Source organism: Macrotis lagotis, chromosome 6, assembly GCF_037893015.1.
Source record: "Macrotis lagotis isolate mMagLag1 chromosome 6, bilby.v1.9.chrom.fasta, whole genome shotgun sequence".
Lineage (NCBI taxonomy): Eukaryota > Metazoa > Chordata > Mammalia > Peramelemorphia > Peramelidae > Macrotis > Macrotis lagotis.
In genome coordinates, this window is record NC_133663.1 from 160,453,911 (window position 1) to 160,472,981 (window position 19,071).

The following is a 19,071-nucleotide window of genomic DNA, read 5'->3' on the forward strand; positions in this document are numbered from 1 at the left end:
AAACCAGATCTAAAAGTGTATGATAATTTAACTTTGCGTTAACTGAAATTGAAAAATACATTTAATTGAAATGTTTTGAAATGATAACAGTAATCCAGGCAGTTAGATGTTTTATGTATTTCTAAATACTCAATTTTCAAAACTTTTAGACATACTACACTGAAAAACAAAGGATTCAACAGATGATATAGCAGCCATGTAAACTGTTTATTCCAACAACAAAATTGATACTTTTGTTGACAGAAACTTTTCTGTCATGTTCTAGCTTCAAGCAACCTATGAAATTATAGTATTCATTTGTTAATATTTTGTCTGTCACAAATTGATCTTTTGAAATAAAAATATATCATTAAACACATTCATATTCTGCTATTCTAAGATCTTTAAGATCTATATTATGAATTATTTCTAATATATACTATGAAAATGAGCATTCTAAATTTTCATGTTTAACATGTTTCCATTTTCTTGGTAGCCCTGTCTTAGAAAGTTATCAAATCATAAAATTTCCATTAAAATTCTAATAATGGCTAGAAACACAAGAATTGCTAAAAGTCATTTTTTTTTCTTTTTCATAAATAATTTCAAAGAAGTAATATAAATGAACTTAAAATTATTTATCTAGCTTAAAAATGAAATCAGGCCACTTTCCCTAAAATATGCTGTTGCATATGAGAAATTATAATAACATAAAACTTTCTGTATTTCTGAAACTAAGATGATTAAAAAATATAATTTCAAGGATATCTCCTTCCATGAACTGTTTTTCTTATTATATCTAGAAATATGGAATGTCTCATTATTTGCTACTTTTTCATTTCTATAGATACTGGACCATAGAATCAAGTTTTTAACTGGAAGCTACACACACACACACACACACACACACACACACACGAAGTACAACAAATATTTGTTTTGTCTTATGATGATAAGAGTACTTAACAATTTATTGGCATCTCCTAACAAATACGGAATAAAAATTCACACATAAGGAGCTCAGAAGGGGTAGTTAGGTGGTGCAGTGAATAGAGCACCGACCCTGTAGTCAGGAGTATCTGAGTTCAAATCCAGCCTCAGACACTTAATAATTACCTATCTGTGTGGCCTTGGGCAAACCACTTAACCCCATTGTCTTGCAAAAAAAAAAAAACTAAAAAAAAAGAGATATGTTAAAAAAATGTGGCAAAAATATAAGATTTCTTACCACCAATTTTCCTAAAACATTTAACTTAATCCTAGTAAATGGCTCAAGGATTAATGTAATATTAAGCCTTAAGTAATTTGCTAAAAACTTTTGCCTAAGGACTTAGAATTACATATTGACATACATACCATTATTGAATTATGTCGAATATCTAATGCATAGCTGTCCTCTACATGATGTACATTTAATTTTAAAAGTTTTCTGAAGTCTTCTTCTTTAATCCCAAGATCACGAAGGCCATTCATCATTTTTCCTTCTAATCTCAGCATATCCAGAATACTTAATATTCAAAGAAAATAAATAAGTACATATATTATCATTTTGTAATTTCAAATAATTGCATCTGATTTCATTGCTATAGGGAATACCTGGAGAACAAATTCTTAACAATGAAAATCAGGACTTGCTCAGAAATTTATTTTCTTAGCTTCCTGTTCATTGAGAAGTGATTTGATCTAGTAACACCATCAATCAGAAGTGGGACTTCAATCCAAGTCTTCCTCATCACTATGCCATGATGTTTTTCATTTGCAAAGAATATCACCAAAAATTTTGGTGAGAATCTTTTATGGTAATAAAAACAACTTTAAAAAATTAATAGTATTAAAGTTCTATATTATTCTTACATTAAGCTTTCCTTTTCAGAAGCTCTGTGCTACCTGACACATGATCATCATTCCTTAATTTACCAAGACTTTTGAAATCTAATTATAGTTTCTCCCAGAATACTAATTAGAAACTTCATCATTTCACATATATTAAAGGCATTCTTGATGATGGGATAAGAAAGTATTAGGCAGGAATTTGCAAACAATATTCAACATTAGATCATGATTTATAGGCAAATTAATTTACTGAAACATAAAGAGAATAGCAAAATCTCACTGAACTTACTTGCTCAATCAACCAAATAATTGACACACATTATTCTTACTAAGCCACTGAGAATAGTATTAAGTTGTGGGAAAAGTAAAAACACATAAAGAGTTCTTGCCCTCCGCATATATCTCTTAATTAGGGAGAAAATATATAAATAGGTTTATGAAAGATATAATCAGAAGAGAGTAACTTAAGAGAGAGAGAGAGAGAGAGAGAGAGAGAGAGAGAGAGAGAGAGAGAGAGAAAGGAAGATCTTCTGCAGCAGGTGACACTGAGTTGGATCTTGAAAGAATCTTGAAATATCAAAAGATAGAAGTGATAAAAAATTCTAAACAAAGACAGAGATAGGAAAAATATCAAGGAGAAGGTTATTGTTGGATGTAGAATTTACAGAGGAGAATAAAATGTGAGACTTGAAAGGTAGCAAGGGCTGTAGGTGGTAAAGAGCCTTAAGTGCCAAAAAGAGAACTTTAAATTTTTAGTTGAGACCAAATTTTAATTAAGGAGCAATGGGATTTACTGAACATGTGCTTTAGAAAACATTTATTAGCAGATGTAAAGAGAAAGTGGAAAGAAATGTGAAGCAGGTAAACTATTGCAACAGTCTAGGTGATCTAACTGAAAAATAAATTTAATAAATGAAGAAAAATAATTATCATTTAGAATCATCTTACAAAAAGTATAATCTTATGCTGAAAAAATAAAATGAAGGTGATAAAGTTTTACTTCTTTCCTGTTTTTAAAATGTTAATGAAAACTAGTATCTGGTGATCTTCCAGTGTTTCTTATTTGGCATTCAACTATATGGCGCAGTGGATAGAGCACTGGTCTTGGAATCAGGAGAATGGGAGCTCGAATATAGCATCTGACATATACTACCTGTGGGACCTTGGGCAAGTTACTTAATCCTGATGGCTCTGCATCCAGGGCCATCTCCAGTCATCCTGATTCATATCTAGTCACTGGACACAGATGGTTCTAGAGGAGAAAGTGAGGCTGGTGACTTACACATCACCCCCTCACTCAAATCCAATTCATGTTCTTGTTATGACCTCACCTCCCTGATATTGTGGTCTTCTTCAAGAATGAAGGACAAACTTAATATAAGTTCAATATGCCAAAATTGTTAACATCGAATTAGAATTCAATTAGAATTAAGCTTTCATTAGATATACCTATGAAACCAATACCCTAGTGACTTAAAATTCAGCTGTGTTTTGAATACATCTGTTTTGAATACATCTGTAGATCTAGATTTCAAAGTATAGTTGCTTTATTACTAAAGCTGTAAAGTTAAGTTTTAACAATTCAATTAAAATTAAATATATGCCATATATTACTACTGTGGGAGGTAAAACAGAGTGACACAGAATGGGTTCAATCTGTACTTTTGGAAGAAGACTTTCTTTTCCTATAAGGGCAGACACTATCATTGATGATTCATTTGTGCAAGGGAATATTGCTGGTGCACTTATATAGTTTTCTTATAAGTAGGAAAAACCCAGGACATAAGGAGTTACAACATGTTCCCTATCAGGTGTACTAACACTGCAAATTTAGAAGCAGAGTGGCTTTGCTCAACTGATTCAAATACAATATCCCTGCTGAAAATGCTTTTCATGAGATTGCTTTTCTAAAACTCTCCATTTGTTAAAAGTTGTCTCATATCAGTCTAATGGTGACTGGGTAGTATTGTCAATAAAGTGCTGGCCTTGAGAGTCAGGAAGTCCCGAGTTAAAATCCTGCCTCAGTTATATACAACCACATGGCCACCAGCAGTTTAAGACTCTCAGCTTCAGTTTCCTCAGGACCACCTCCCAGGGATATTGAAAAACTCAAATAGGATAACCTATATTGTTTACTATTAAGTAAACCTTCAATACCACTTATTATCCTTCCCAAATTTGAAGTCCTAGCCAGACCTGAGTCTGGTCAAGTGTGGAACATCTCTCATTAGTGGAGGTTCCCCTCTTGGGCAATGTTGATCCAGCATCCTAAACTTCCCTAAGATCTTTTCTACCTTTTATGAATTCATTGCAATATTTAAACTACAGAGCTTTTAGACAACTGTACATCATGGATACTTTGTAAAAAGGCTTATTGATTCATTTTTGTTAACTTTTAAATACCATACCACAGACTCTTCCCAATATGCCCTCAGTACAAATATTGAATCCTAATCTGTCAAAAGTAGTCATGAATGGTTAAGCAAAACTTACTGTATATGCCAAATCCAATCCCATGATCCCCTACCTCAAAAGTAGAAATCATGAAGTTTGATTTGTCTGTTCTTTTTGACCAAGATTAGTCACTGCAATTACTATGAGTTCTATTACTTTTTAGTATTGTTTTCATTTACAGCACTGTAATTATTCAGTCTGTGGTTCTTTTGGTTCTGTTTACTTCATACTATGTCCATTCATACAAGTTTCCTCTTTTCTCTTAATTCCTTACATGTGATTTTTATTCAGGGCATAATATCCATATAACACACAAAAAACTCAACATTTTAAAAATATCCATGCAACACAAAAGAAATTTTATCCTCACTTATTTTTATTGTAAGAGTGGCCCACAGCCTTTTCAAATTATGTATTTCTCAAATGTAATATTTTTTGTTACTGCTTGCACATATGTCATCATTTAGAACTATGTTGTAGCTTAAGTTCACTCTTCAAATGCATCATCTCTATTGTGCTCTAATTCTCTTGAAGCTTTTATTTTTTGGATATTGTGAGGTCCTAAAGGCACAATAATACAGCCTCACCAAGAGAACAGAGGTTTTTAAAAGATATATTTGTCTTTTGACTTTTCAGGCATTTTGAGATGATTAAAAGTATTGTACAATTTCACAAATGTATTTCAGTCCTTTGTCTTCCCCCACTTTAGTTTTGGGACCAACTCGCTGTTCTTTTGCAGTGCTAGATCCAGGTAACATTTACTGATTTTATTTTTACATTTATTTCCTAATATATCCTTTCCCCAAATGGTAAACCTTCCTCAGCACAAACATTTTAAAGGAAAAAATTCAACAAAAACCAACCAATATCTTGATTCCATCTAAAAGTATAAGCATGCCCATTGTCCCCTAACTCAGAAATGAAGGGGAAATCATTTTCTAATGATATATTTTGCATTTTCTTCTAAATTTTCTTTCTTTTGATTTTTTGATAGATTCCTGAAGTCTCAAAGAGTCTTTGGCTTCCACTTATCAGATTCTATTTTTAAAAGAATTATATCTTCAGTTTACTTTTGTGCTTCCTTTTCCAAATGACCAATTCCACTTTTTAAAATGTTTTCTTCAGTGAATTTTTGTACATATTTTTCCATTTTTATGCTTCTTTTACCAAAATGTCAACTCTTTTTTTAATGATTTGCTGGCATAACTCTCATTTCTTCTCCCAATTTTCCTTCTTCTTCTTCTCTTATTTGATCCTTTTTGAATTTTTCCACGAGGATTTTTTGAGACTTGAGAACATGGATGCATTTTGACATTGTTGTCCTCTTCTTAGTTTGTATTTTGATCCTTCCTCTTGCCATAGTAGCTTTTTCTTTTTTTTTCTTTACTTTTTTTTTTGGCTCATCTCCCAACCTATTTCATTGATATTGTTACAAGTTTCTTTCTCCAGAGGCCTGTACTTGGTCATGGGCTTGCTGTAGTGGGGACTCTTAGCCTGTGAGGCCCACTGCACTGGGGTCACCTAGTCCAACCTGTGGCCCAAGAGCCTCTGAGTCTGCCAGATGTTGCCACTAGCTTGTGGCTCTGGGGCTGGAGGCCTCACAGCTGGTCCACTGTACTGCAGGTCCCTGGTGCTTATCTTGGCTGGGACCAAAGCATCACACTGAGTGGTCTAGATTCAATCTCACCAGACTATGCTACCCTTTAACCCAAGGGAGGCTGACCTTTCTTGCGGTCCTTCAAAGTTATCTTGGACTGGAAAACCATATCAACCCATATCACTCCAGAATCTATTCTGAGGCTTGATTTATAGCTGTTTTGAAGGAAACTGGAGCACTCAGGCAACTTCTTGCCTTATCACCACCATCTTGGTTCTGCCTCTGAGAATCATTTTCTCAACTCTTTTTCAGACTGATATGCATTTGAAAAGACAGGGTCACTTCCCAGTTCCACAAATAGTAGATGAACATGTCTATCTTCTCATAGTTCCTTCAAAATGATTTTTATCTTTTGTCACTTTTGACAATTTCCTAGGTGTTAGATGTGACCACTGGGATGTTTCTATATGCATTTTCCTATTATTATTAATAATATGAAGTAATCTTAACAGGGGTATAAAAATTCTGTAATTTTTGGACAATAGTTTGCTCAATCAATGATCCCTTTGGCCCTATTGGGAAATATCTATTAGTAATGTATGTGTGATTGTGTATGTCTATGTTATATGTATGTATGTATGTATGTATATATACAAATAAATTTTAAATTTCTCAGTGTGAAATGTTTCGACATTAGAATTTAGTATGACTTTCTCAAGGTAGATGACATTAATGAAAAGTCAACACTATTTGCTGTTTCTAAACCTAAGATCTGTTTTCATGGACAGGTATATTGTAGAGAATATTCTTATTTATGTAAAGATTTGACTAGAAAGCTTCTTGGTATGCCTTGCAATTTTGAAATTCTGTCCTCTATTCATTCCTAGTATTACAGTTTGAATAAACATCCAGTCCCATGAAAAATAGAACTTAATGAATGGGGGAAAACAAAATTATGTATTTTGTTTTTTGGTTTCCCAGTTTCTTAAAATTCCTTTCATCTTCTACTCCTTCTTCTAGAAAGACTGCCAATTTCAGTTCCTAAGAGTGTTTGACACAGTTGGCACTTGATAAATGTCTGCTGATTGATTTTTACAATTTTTTTTTGCTGAAATAACTTCCTGGATGTTTAGTCAAATAAGGAGGAATTGATGTGTTAAGGTTAGAATTCTACTTATCACTAACTTTTTTGCACTTACAATGAGGAATAGCTAGGACACAGTTAATTAGATCACTTATATCGTCATCTTTTAGGGGTTCTTATCTTGTCACAATCTGTTTGTTTTCCAGTTTCTTAATTCATGGTTTGTCTACTTTTCTTCACCTTGTGAGCAATAATGAATATACATTAAACATAATACAACTGGATGTAAACATAAAATTTATATTAAGAATCTGATTCTTACCTAAATGGATCATGAAAGTCCAAGTCGATCTGAAGACCATTTATAAATAGACGAGCATCACCTGGCCCAATTTCAAGTCTGTCATGGAGACTCTTAAAATAGAACAACAACATATTAATATGAGCATCAAAATGTAGGCAAACATGACAACTATATATGACTTTGGGAATCTTATTGGCCATACATGAATATCTATATATCTTGATATCTGTATACATATATACATATATTTTTTTCAAACATATATATAGATATAGATATAAGCAAAATGCTCCTATTCATGGTTCCCCACAGTATTACTACCAATAAAGCTAGGATGAAGTGAAGTCAGTAAGAAGGCTTTAGAAGGGTACAAATGAGAAAAGGTCTTTCTCCTACCCTTATCTACCCAACAAAAGAATGGCCCAGAAATTGCTGTGCATTCACCTCTCCTACTATTGATAGGTTGAGGCTCTTAAAGAGAAATATGGCAGGGCTTGTTTTATACAAAAATTCAGAGAATGATTTTGATTCCCATCCTTTCATTTTCTCTGGGCATTTTTATGTCCCCTGACTCCAAGATTTCCCTGCTTCCTTAGTGCTCAGCATCCTCATGACTTCATTATTTCCTTTCATATACTTGGTTTCCATATGAATTCTCTTATCATTTTGTTATTTATAGAGTATCTACATAAAAGTGTCAGAGATAGGAAATGGAATGTCATCAAAAGAGAATAGGATGATGGGGCCTCCTAGAGATTGGTTGGCCCTGAAAATCTTGAAGTAACCTCCATAATACTACAGTAGAGTTTTAAAAGAAGAAACTAAAGATTATAATAACAATATGCTGATTATAAAATACTATTGAATCATCATCAGTAGAATATACACTTTTCCAATTGTATTGATGGATCTCTGTTTCTATATCAACATTCCTTTGCTATAGTGATACATAACCAAAAGGACAGCTCTTTAAAGTGTCTTATGGATTTAGGGATTTCAGTGAAAAAATGAAGAAAAATTTCCTGACTGAACAAATTTACTTAAACACATTTACAAAAGTTTCTTTCTTTTTTTAAATTAAAGATTTTATTTATTTTCAGTTTTACAATTTTTCTGCTAATCTTACTTTCTCCCCCCACCCCCCCACAGAAGGCAATTTGTCAGTCTTTACATTGTTTCCCTGTATACATTGATCCAAATTGAGTGTGATGAGAGAGAAATCATATCCTTAAGGAAGAAACATAAAGTAAGAGACAGCAAGATCAGACAAAAAGATATCATTTTTTTTTCTAAATTAAAGGTAATAGTCCTTGATCTTTGTTCAAACTCCACAGTTCTTTCTCTGGATTCAGATGGTATTCTTTATTGCAGAGAGTCCCAAATTGTCCCTGATTGTTGCACTGATGGAATGAGTTGGTCCATCAAGGTTGATCATCACCCCCATGTTGCTGTTAGGGTGTACAATATTTTTCTGGTTCTGCTAATCTCACTCTGTATCAGTTCATGAAAATCCCTCCAGGCTTCCCTGAATTCCCATCCTTCCTGGTTTCTAATACAACAATAGTGTTCCATGACATACATATACCACAGTTTGCTAAGCCATTCCTCAATTGAAGGACATTTACTTGATTTCCAATTCTTTGCCACCACAAACAGGACTGCTATGAATATTTTTGTACAAGTGATGTTTTTACCCTTTTTTCATCATCTCTTCAGGGTATAGACCCAGTAATAGCATTGCTGGATCAAAAGGTATGCACATTTTTGTTGCCCTTTGGGTGTAGTTCCAAATTTCTTTCCAGAAAGATTGGATGAGTTCACAGCTCCACCATCAATGTATTAGTGTCCCAGATTTCCCACAACCCTTCCAACAATGATCATTGCCCTTTCTGGTCATATTGGTCAGTCTGAGAGGTGTGAGGTGGTACCTCAGAGAAGCTTTAATGTGCATTTCTCTAAATTTCTCTGAATTCTAATAAGTGATGATTTAGAGCAGTTTTTCATATGATTATGGATTGCTTTGATCTCATCTGTAAATTGTCTTTGCATATCCTTTGACCATTTGTCAAGTGGGGAATGGCTTTTTAACAAAAGTTTCATTAACATACAATTTAACATACATATATTTGTTGAATCTTTTTTATTACAGAATTGATGAATATTTAAGTCCTTTCAAAATGCATTTTAGAAATATTTATTTAGCAATTCACTCTATAAAATATAATTAGTAAATACTTCTTACTCTCAAAAGGCTTATGAAATAGGATAGGAAAAAGATAAGAACATACAAATAGTAATGTGATTTCATTGATATAGGCATGTCCCAAACCACACCCTGTCAATGCAGACTGGCACCTTCCAGACAACTTTTAGCTTCAGAGTTGCTTAGAGTGCTAAGATTTTGGTTAGATGATTTGTCCAACGTCACAAAGTCAGTTTGTGTCAGAGATTGAACTTGAATTTGGCTCCAAGGCTATATCTCTTTCTACTATGTTATGTTGCCTTTATGCTATGCAAAGGTAGGATTTTTATTTTTGTGGAGAATGCTTAGAAAGATGTAGATAAATAGCTAATTTATGAAATAATTATTTTTCCCAGTAGTTGTAAAATTTTAAAATAAATTATTTTAGTATATACAGAATAGCTATAACCTCAAATTATTCCATTTTTTGTGATAAATTAAGGACTAAAGTTTTGATTTGAAAATGTGAAATTTTAATAATAGAATCTATATGTATTTAAAAAATGGACAAACCTTTTGATTTTCCTCTATTTCCATTCGCATTTGTTGGTTTATAGAAATTCTGGTTAGTGATCTGAAAAAATAAATAATTGTGCTGTCAGATAATTATTTTAACCTTGATAGTTTAATATTAATTAATATTGAAGCAAAGTTTGGGAAAGAAATTAGGAATTATAAGATCTCTATTAAAATATGACACTTTTTGGAATTAATCTAAAATATAAGTCAATTTACTAAGTGCCACTGTTTTTTAATCAGTCATAGATTTTGGCTACAGAAAATCATTGATGGAATAAAGACAAAAGTAGATTTTTAAATTTTTTTTATTTATTTAAGGCAATGAGGTTAAGTGAGTGACTTGCCCAAGGTCACACAGTTAGGCAATTATTAAGTGTCTGAGGCTGGAGTTGAACTCAGTTATTCCTGACTCCAGGGCTATTGCTCTATTCACTGTGCCACCTAGCTGCCCCAATAGTAGATTAATAAAATGTCAACTTGTATCAATTATAGGCATTATGTATTGTAAATATTCCTCAGAAATATTTGTGTGACAGTCATCTTGTTGTTCACATAACAGTTTAATAATTCAAGGTTACAGAAGTCATTTTCTGCATAAGTGCAGATATGCAGATTCACAAAGGTATACAATAAAATAAATGCTGATTGCCAATACTGACTCTATTTGAGGATACAAAAAGAATGAAATAGATCAAATTTTAATAGGCAGAAAAAAACTGCTTCTCATAGAGTTATGCCTGAGTCAATTATGAATTTATAATCAAACCATGGACTCATCAGGTGAGATCAGAACCAATAGAAAACAAGAAAGAAAAATAAAGTTTGAATTTAAGTGGAAACAACTTAACAAAGAAATTTCTAAGTAGTTGGTAATCAAAAATTGTAAACAAAAATACCAGAAACTGACTATAATTTTATCCAGAAGTTTATTCTATATGAAATGATTTACATGATTTGTAAAGTGATTGCTACAAAAACCCAAAAATGTCCAGAAAGTCTCAGCATGAACTTGATTTACTTGCCAATGAAACTACTAATAAATAATATCAAACTATTAAGATCTTTTTAAAGCATACACAAAACTTGAAAATAAAAAAAACATAATTGCACATAAGTTAAGATCTAGAACTTAGATCATCACAATGAATTATATCAGATATTTTTTGGGGGCCTTAGCCTATACAAAAGGACTCTATTTTAATCAAAACAAGTAACCTTAGCTTACCTGGCCTTCATTGGGAAGTTTTGAGAAATATCTCTCATTAATTTTATGGCTTTATAAACTGGAGCAGACATAATTTGAGAAGCTGCTTGAAAACTGAGATCTGTAAGAGAAAAAATTACACTTAATGAATTGAACCTAATTTAAGACTTTAAAGATATTTGCATGTTATTAAAAGTATTTTAGTCATTAATTTTCCAATATGTTTCTCATAAATTACAACTTGGTGAAATTTATTAAAATTAGCATTTTAAAATGTTACCACCTGGACTTCAAAAGTTATACATTTTTGTGAATAATTAACTATAAATTATTGATTCCCTGTTTTCTGATTATAATCAGTGACAGTATGCCAAAAAAGGATAAGATACTGGTTAGAAAGAAACTATATCTGACAAAGGTGCATTTTTATTTGTTATAGAAAATCAATTTGAAGGCAATGCTTGAGAAAATGAATGTTATTTTAAAAAATTTAATAAAAAGAAGGACATTTAATTTTAACTTAGAAAGTTAAAAACAATTACATCTTTCAAGATTTTTCTCTAATTGAAGATATAAAATAAAAAATTCCTGTTCTTATAGAATTCTACTAATTTGCATGAAAGTAATAGTGACAAACTATAGTTTAAATCTATCTGCTGCAGTAACTGTCAATAACTTAATTATTTTTCCAATCACTGAAATGTGCTATAAATACATACTTCCATTATTCACTAGTTAGTAATTTGACCATTAAATGTCAAGAACTGGGTTTGGAAGCAGAAAGTTATGGAATTATAGGGTCTTGCTTTGACATTTACTAGCTATTTGACCTTGGGCAAATTATATAATCTCTCTGAAATTTAGACAGTTATTCGGAAACTCTTAAGTCTGTGATAGGTTTAGCTTTCCCTCTGTCAGTAGAGAGAAATTATCAAACTAACAGAATCCCAAGTTGTTAATATAATGACATACACAGGTTTTTATCATCTTATAATGCAATGGAATTTTTCATGTTTCATTATGACAAAAGGACTTTATTAATTTTAAAGTACTATACAAATCTGAGATGGTATTTGCATTTTCAAGCAAAAGACAGTTTGTGGGTTAAATATTCAAGGGGATTTCTTTTGGGGATCTGGTACTGGTCTATTAAAAAAATTCTAGCATTCAAACTTCAAACAAATAGAAAACAACTGAATCACTGTCATGTAAACCAAGTCATCTCAGAGAAGGTAATAGATGCAAACTGGCAAATGACAGGTTTTACAGCCACAAACTAATCAATATTCTTGGGTACTGAAAAGGACTTGGTACTGTCAAATGGTTCAACATCATAAATGAATAAGATTTTATTAATATAAATGATATCAAAACATGTACTAACTGGTTTGTTGTTGTTCCCTAAGGATGACTGTAACAAATAAAAATGGAACCAGAAATCATACAGAATGACTAGACCATAGCTCTGCATGAATAGGTTTTATTGAAAAGAAACATTATTTGTAAAAGAGGTAGAGAGAGATAAAGCTTTACAGATTTAAAAGATGAACTCTAGTAAGAAAATCCAGGAATAAGAAGGTCAGATTTTGAGTGACAACAGTGATTTTGTTATTTAAAACTATGGTAGCTCACCTGAAGAGGGAAAAGAAATAAATAAGGAGTTTAGAAAACAGATTACAATATTGGTACAGAGCAAGATAAGAGTAGCAATGGTTGATTTCAGATACCTAGACATTTACTGGTACTCTCTTCTCCAAAAGTAGAGCAGCTAACTCTGTAACTTCTTGATTTGCTTTAGTGATAATTTCATCCTGCAAAAGTTGAGGAACCAATGAGGGAGAATTCTATTCTGGATGTGATTCTTGCTAAATTGGAAGTACTAAGGCTAGGATGGAAATAATGAGAATTTTGGGTTAAATAACTACTCCTTCCTACAGTTTGCAATATAGGATAAAGTATTTGGTAACAGATTGATATGCATTTGGGGAAAGCATATTTCAGAAGGATCAGAAGACAGATAAGATCCAACAACCTAAAATTTTCTATAGGGAAAATCTTGGGAGAGATAGGATCCACACAATGAAATTCTGAAGACTAAGACATAAAAGGAAACAATTCCAATGAAGAGAAAAAGCGAGATCTGTCTGAGGAGACTAAAGAGGATGCCAAAGAACTCACCTAAGTAGATTTTTCACTTTTTTTTTTTTTTGCAAGGCAAATGGGGTTAAGTGGCTTGCCCAAGGCCACACAACTAGGTAATTATTAAGTGTCTTAGACTGGATTTGAACCCAGGTACTCCTGACTCCAGGGCTGGTGCTTTATCCACTGTGCCACCTAGCTGCCCCCTATGTAGATTTTTAAAAGAAATGTACAGAAGATAGAAGCATGAATCAGATGATGGAGAGTGAGTATAAGTATGGCACAGTATAAAAATACTGTTAATAATGCTACAGCTCAGAATGCAGTGAGTATAATTAGATTAACAAAAAAGTATTGGTAAGTGTTTTCAAGATATACCAGGAAAAAAAGGAGGAACAAAGAAGGAATGGGATGAAGGTACCTGACACCAGAGAGATAATAGAGCAATTCATTCTAATATGGTGTAGAAGCTCTTGGTCAAGGAGAATGACTTTTGCCCTGGAAATTACAGGAAAAAAAAAAGATTCACAGGAAGCCCAATGGCATAGTGGATAGAGCATAGGATCTGGAGTCAAGAAGACCCGAATTCAAATCCAATTTTGGACACTAGCCTGTTGTCATTTAACTTCTCCTTGCCTCAGTTTGCTCAACTGTAAAATACAAATAATAACAGCACCTACTTCACAGGATTGCTGTGAGGATTAGATGAAATAATATTTGTAAAGTGCTTAGCACAGTGTCTGACACTGTTAATTTATAAAAAAACACTTATTTTTTCCATTTCTTTACCTTTTAATCAAAATGAGAGAGAGAGAGAGAGAGAGAGAGAGAGGGAGAGAGAGAGGGAGAGGGAGAGGGAGAGGGAGAGGGAGAGGGAGAGGGAGAGGGAGAGGGAGAGGGAGAGGGAGAGGGAGAGGGAGAGGGAGAGGGAGAGGGAGAGGGAGAGGGAGAGGGAGAGGGAGAGGGAGAGGGAGAGGGAGAGGGAGAGGGAGAGGGAGAGGGAGAGGGAGAGGGAGAGAGAGAGGGAGAGAGAGAGAGGGAGAGAGAGAGGGAGAGAGAGAGAGAGAGAGAGAGAGAGAGAGAGAGAGAGAGAGAGAGAGAGAGAGAGAGAGAATTTAGTTTCCTTTAGTGAATTCAGGTCAATTAGCCCAAATGAAATAAATCCTCAGCTACTGAATCACTTGGTAATGTGACTCCTGCATTACTGCCAATGATATTGAAAAGATCATTGAAAATGGAAAAGGTACCACAAGATAAGAAAATAGTAAATGTTATGTCAATTTTCAAAAAAAAGGTAAGCTAAGAAATCTAACTATAAGTCAGTGAATTTGACTTTGATTCTTATAGAACAGATCATTAAAAAGATGATTATTGAGGTGGCTAGGTGGCGTAGTGGATAAAGCACCAGCCTTGGAGTCAGGAGTACCTGGGTTCAAATCCTGTCTCAGACACTAAATAATTACCTAGCTGTGTGGCCTTGGGCAAGCCACTTAACCCCATTTGCCTTGAAAAAAAAACCTAAAAAAAATAAAAAAAAGATGATTGTTGAAGATCTAGAAGAAGGAAATAGTAATCATAAGGATCCTGTATGATTTCATCAAGAACAAGTCATGCCAGACTAATTTAATTTCCTTTTTTGATAATACTATCAAACTATTAAATAAGGGGACAGCTTTAGATATACTATATCTATATTTTAGTAAAAATCTTTCATAAAGAGGCAGCTAGGTTGCACAGGGCATAGAGCACTGGCCTTGAAGTCAGGAGTACTGAGTTCAAATTTGACCTCAGACACTTAATAATTACCTAGCTGTGTGGCCTTGGGCAAGCCACTTAACCCCATTTGCCTTGCAAAAATTAAAAAAAAAACACCCCCCCCAAAACCTTTGATAAAGAATATCTTTTATTGCTGTGGAGAAGATCAAAAGAGAAAAATTAGACAATAATATAATCAAATGAATAAAAAACTAGTTTGATAGCCAGACTCAAAGAATGGTTGTTACTGTTTCAATACCTTAATACTGCATTAAGCAGGTACAACTTCCAAGAAAGGAACTGACATTTCTACTCTTAGCTTATAACCTTATCTTCAGTATTATGTTCAATTCAAGGTCCCATAGTTTAAGAACAACAATCAGCTGGATATTGTCTATAGGTGGGTACCTACATTGGTAAGCTTGGGAGTATATGCCCAGAATAGAAGGTCTTGAGACTATGTCATAAGGAAGGAACTGGAGTGTTTTAGCATAATGAAACCTCAGAGGAGATATGAGAAAGATGTTTAAATTTTTGAAGGGTTGTCATTTGGAAGAGGGATTAAAAATCACTCTCTGATGCCAAGGGCAGAACCATTGCAAGTAGGCTTTGCTGGGGGTGGGGGGTGGGGAGAAAAACAAAAAACAAACCAAAAAACTTCCTAACAATTAGTATCCAAAAGTGGAATGGACTGCTTCAAGTAGTGATGAGTTCTTTCTCTTTGAAGTTCTTCAAGTAGACTCTGAATGACCAATCGCTGAATATGTTAAAGAAGGGATTTGTCTTGCCTGGAGGTTAGACTTCAAGGGTACTAAAGTTAACTTCCTTCTCTCAAGTCCTGTAATTATATGAAATTCAGTTTTTTGGATCCTAGTTCTGGACTACCTTTCCCTTCCTGGATTTTCTCTCTTCTTTGCAATTTTATGAACACAACATAGCTCAAAGCACTACTTTGTATAGGCATTTCTTGATGATTCTCTCACATCTCCCCAAAGCTGTTAGTATAATTCTCCTGTCTAGCTACTTTATATTTATGGTAAGTTTTCCTTACATTAAGTCCAGATCTGCCTAATTACAACTTACAGTCATTGTTCCCAGCTCTGACTTCCAGAACTAAGAACAAATCTCACCCATTTTTTAAACTATTATACATCCAAAAATTTGAAGATGTCTATTATTTTCCATTTCCTCTGACCTTCAAACCCCAGTCTATGTATCTGCAAGTTTAATCACCCCCAGTTCATTTAATTGGTTCTCATATTGGGCAACCATATATCACTCTAGTTTACAATGTCTTTTCTAAAAAAGAAAACTTGAAAGTAGACAAAATACTCTGATATGGTCTGACAAGGGCAAAAAACAACAGGTGTATAATTAAACAGTTCAGAATTTTATATCTCTTTTAAATTGGTCTAAGTGTACATTTGCCTTTTAGGGAAGATACCATACTCTGCCATTTATACTGAGCTTGTAGTTCACTAAATCTTTTTTGGATGAACTGCCATCTAATCATGCTTCTCCCTATTTGCAATTGTGAAGATACGCTACAGGCATAGATGTGTCTTAGAATCTGAAATGAATTCAAAGTGGTAGAATATTCAGATTCAACAGGGTGGGAACAATCATCTCCATTTATTATGCAAATGTGATTTCCCAAATATTGAATATAATATTTAAATTTGAGCACATCATTAATTATTATCTAAATATTTGCCATATAAGTTTTCTAATAATGTAATCCTTAAGGACAAACGATTTATGAAAAATTGTTTGAACACAATATCACATTAGACTTTGTTATCATATTTGTAACTGCTTGTTTTCATGAGATAATTTGAAAGCAATGTTATATTTAATCTGGAAAATAAAACAATTATTTGATTTTTAAAAAACAGTGCATTATTTTCTACTATTCCTTTTAAAGGCAATGCATTCTCATTGTTTAAACTTCACAATGCTGAGTAAAAGTTTTCAATATATTTCAAGCTTTATGAGCATCTATTTTCACCTTTAATATATGATGGAAGATGTGATAAAAGTAATGGATTGTGTTTTAAGATGACACTTGCTCATGACCTACTTCAGTGCCACATTATTAGAAATGGTATACTGGAAAAAATCACAATTCTACTATGATTTATAATTTAATCCAGAGACATTTTAGGAACAGAATATCTGCCTTCAGGTCATCAGTATAAAAGTTGCATGGAAATCAACTTTTTTTTTACAATTGTTCCCCAATTCTATTCTATGAGAAAGTTTTTAATAGTCTTTCCTTTCTTTTGATGCTTCTATTAAAAATTTATCAGTGGGACATACAGAAGTATGTTAAGATCAGAATTTATAAGAGAAGGAAAGAAAAGACGTTGCTCTTATTTGTTCTGTCCTCATGGTCAAGATATATTATTTCCTTTTTACTGGACATTCAAGATGTATAGAAACATGATTTACTACTTTGAGTAAAATTATTAGATAAACATACACTTCTAAAAGAATTTAAAATTTAAAATAACTTTAGTTAATTTTTTACTTATAAATTTTATAAATACAAACGGTTGTCATATGGATAGCAATAACATTCTAAATTCATGTACAAAATATGTCATTAGTTATAAATAACTACAGCCATTAACATCTGTGTATTCCTACTATAAATACAATAATTGCAGTTTCATCAGCTTCAGAAAATTCTTGTATGAGAATTGCCTTCACTATGAAGATTGAAACTGTTTTATGATTTATTAGGTGAGACTTCAGGGTTACTTAAGGCATTAAAAAGATTTACCCAAGCTCACAGGCCTCCTAAATCCTGAGGAGTATTTGAACCCAGCTCTTCCTAAGACTTGTAATAAGAAATAAAAATACAATTTGTATAGCATTATAGTTTTCAATATACCCTTACATGAAACCCAGGACATTTAACAGAGTGGAAAGAGGACTAGACTTGGACTTAGAGAACCTATGTTTAAATAAACTCTTCTACTTTTTGTTAAGTTTCCTAAATATTTTGGTTCAGTCTCATCTAAAAAGTGAGGTCCCTTGTTCTTCTAAATCTACAGTTCTACATGATCTCATTTGAGCATCATAACTGTGAATGTACATTGGATGGGTTTATTTTTGTCCATTTTGAAGGAAATGAATTCAGGTTTTAAATGACATCTAAAATCATGTAAATACTAAAGGTGGGAGACTAGAGTCAGAACTAGTATCTGGGTCTCCTAAGTCTTGATCCAGTGCTCTTTCCAAACCTGCAACAAACTTGTGAGTGCATTATCAAATGCATTAATAATAAGTCTACATACTATACCTTGTAACTCCCAGACTTTCAAAGGTACCATTTCTTTACTACTTTCGATAAGATGTTCTCGGAACTCTTTCAGATTATCGCTAAGATCTGGATATATTTCTCTGGATTAAAACATTAATATTAACTACTGTCAACTAAACTTATCAAAATATTTTGACATTATTATATATTTAACAGGAAATATTGATCACATAAAATAAAAGAATATCCTAATTGTGTAAGTTTAACATTAGCTATATTAAGTTGTTAATGAATCGGTATTAGTTTCTTTTATTTATATTCAATGTTTTTATATCTTATGATTCACATGTCCAAAATATAGTTAGATATTTCACAAATTTATTTTATGTGCTACTAAATCAAAAATATATTTTACTGTTCACAGGACAAAGTTACAATATTTCCACCAAGTCTGTGGAATGATGGTAACATTTGAGAAACAAATAGATTCTAACAATCATTTCAACTTATTGACTAACACATATTATCATTCCTATGAAAAAATAAGATTTTTAAAAAACAAAAATGAAGAGTGAATATACATTCAATTAATCAAGTACTTATTAAATGTTTACTAGGTATGAAGGAAAGCACTGTGAATACAAACACAAAGAATGAAACAATCTATTAATAATGAGTTTATATTCTAAGGAA

The 19,071-nt window shown here is 32.7% G+C and overlaps 1 protein-coding gene across 2 annotated transcripts in view; it reads right to left on the reverse strand.

Moving 5' to 3' along the window:
- Positions 1-19,071, reverse strand: part of UGGT2 (UDP-glucose glycoprotein glucosyltransferase 2) — a 206,053-nt gene that overhangs the window by 124,565 nt on the left and 62,417 nt on the right. For both annotated transcript variants that reach the window (XM_074191915.1, XM_074191916.1), the window contains exons 8-12: positions 18,418-18,518; positions 11,238-11,337; positions 10,007-10,067; positions 7,270-7,361; positions 1,336-1,486 (exon numbers count right to left, since the gene is read on the reverse strand). In XM_074191915.1, coding sequence (XP_074048016.1) covers positions 1,336-1,486; positions 7,270-7,361; positions 10,007-10,067; positions 11,238-11,337; positions 18,418-18,518 — 505 coding nt within the window. The remainder of the gene's footprint in view (positions 1-1,335; positions 1,487-7,269; positions 7,362-10,006; positions 10,068-11,237; positions 11,338-18,417; positions 18,519-19,071) is intronic.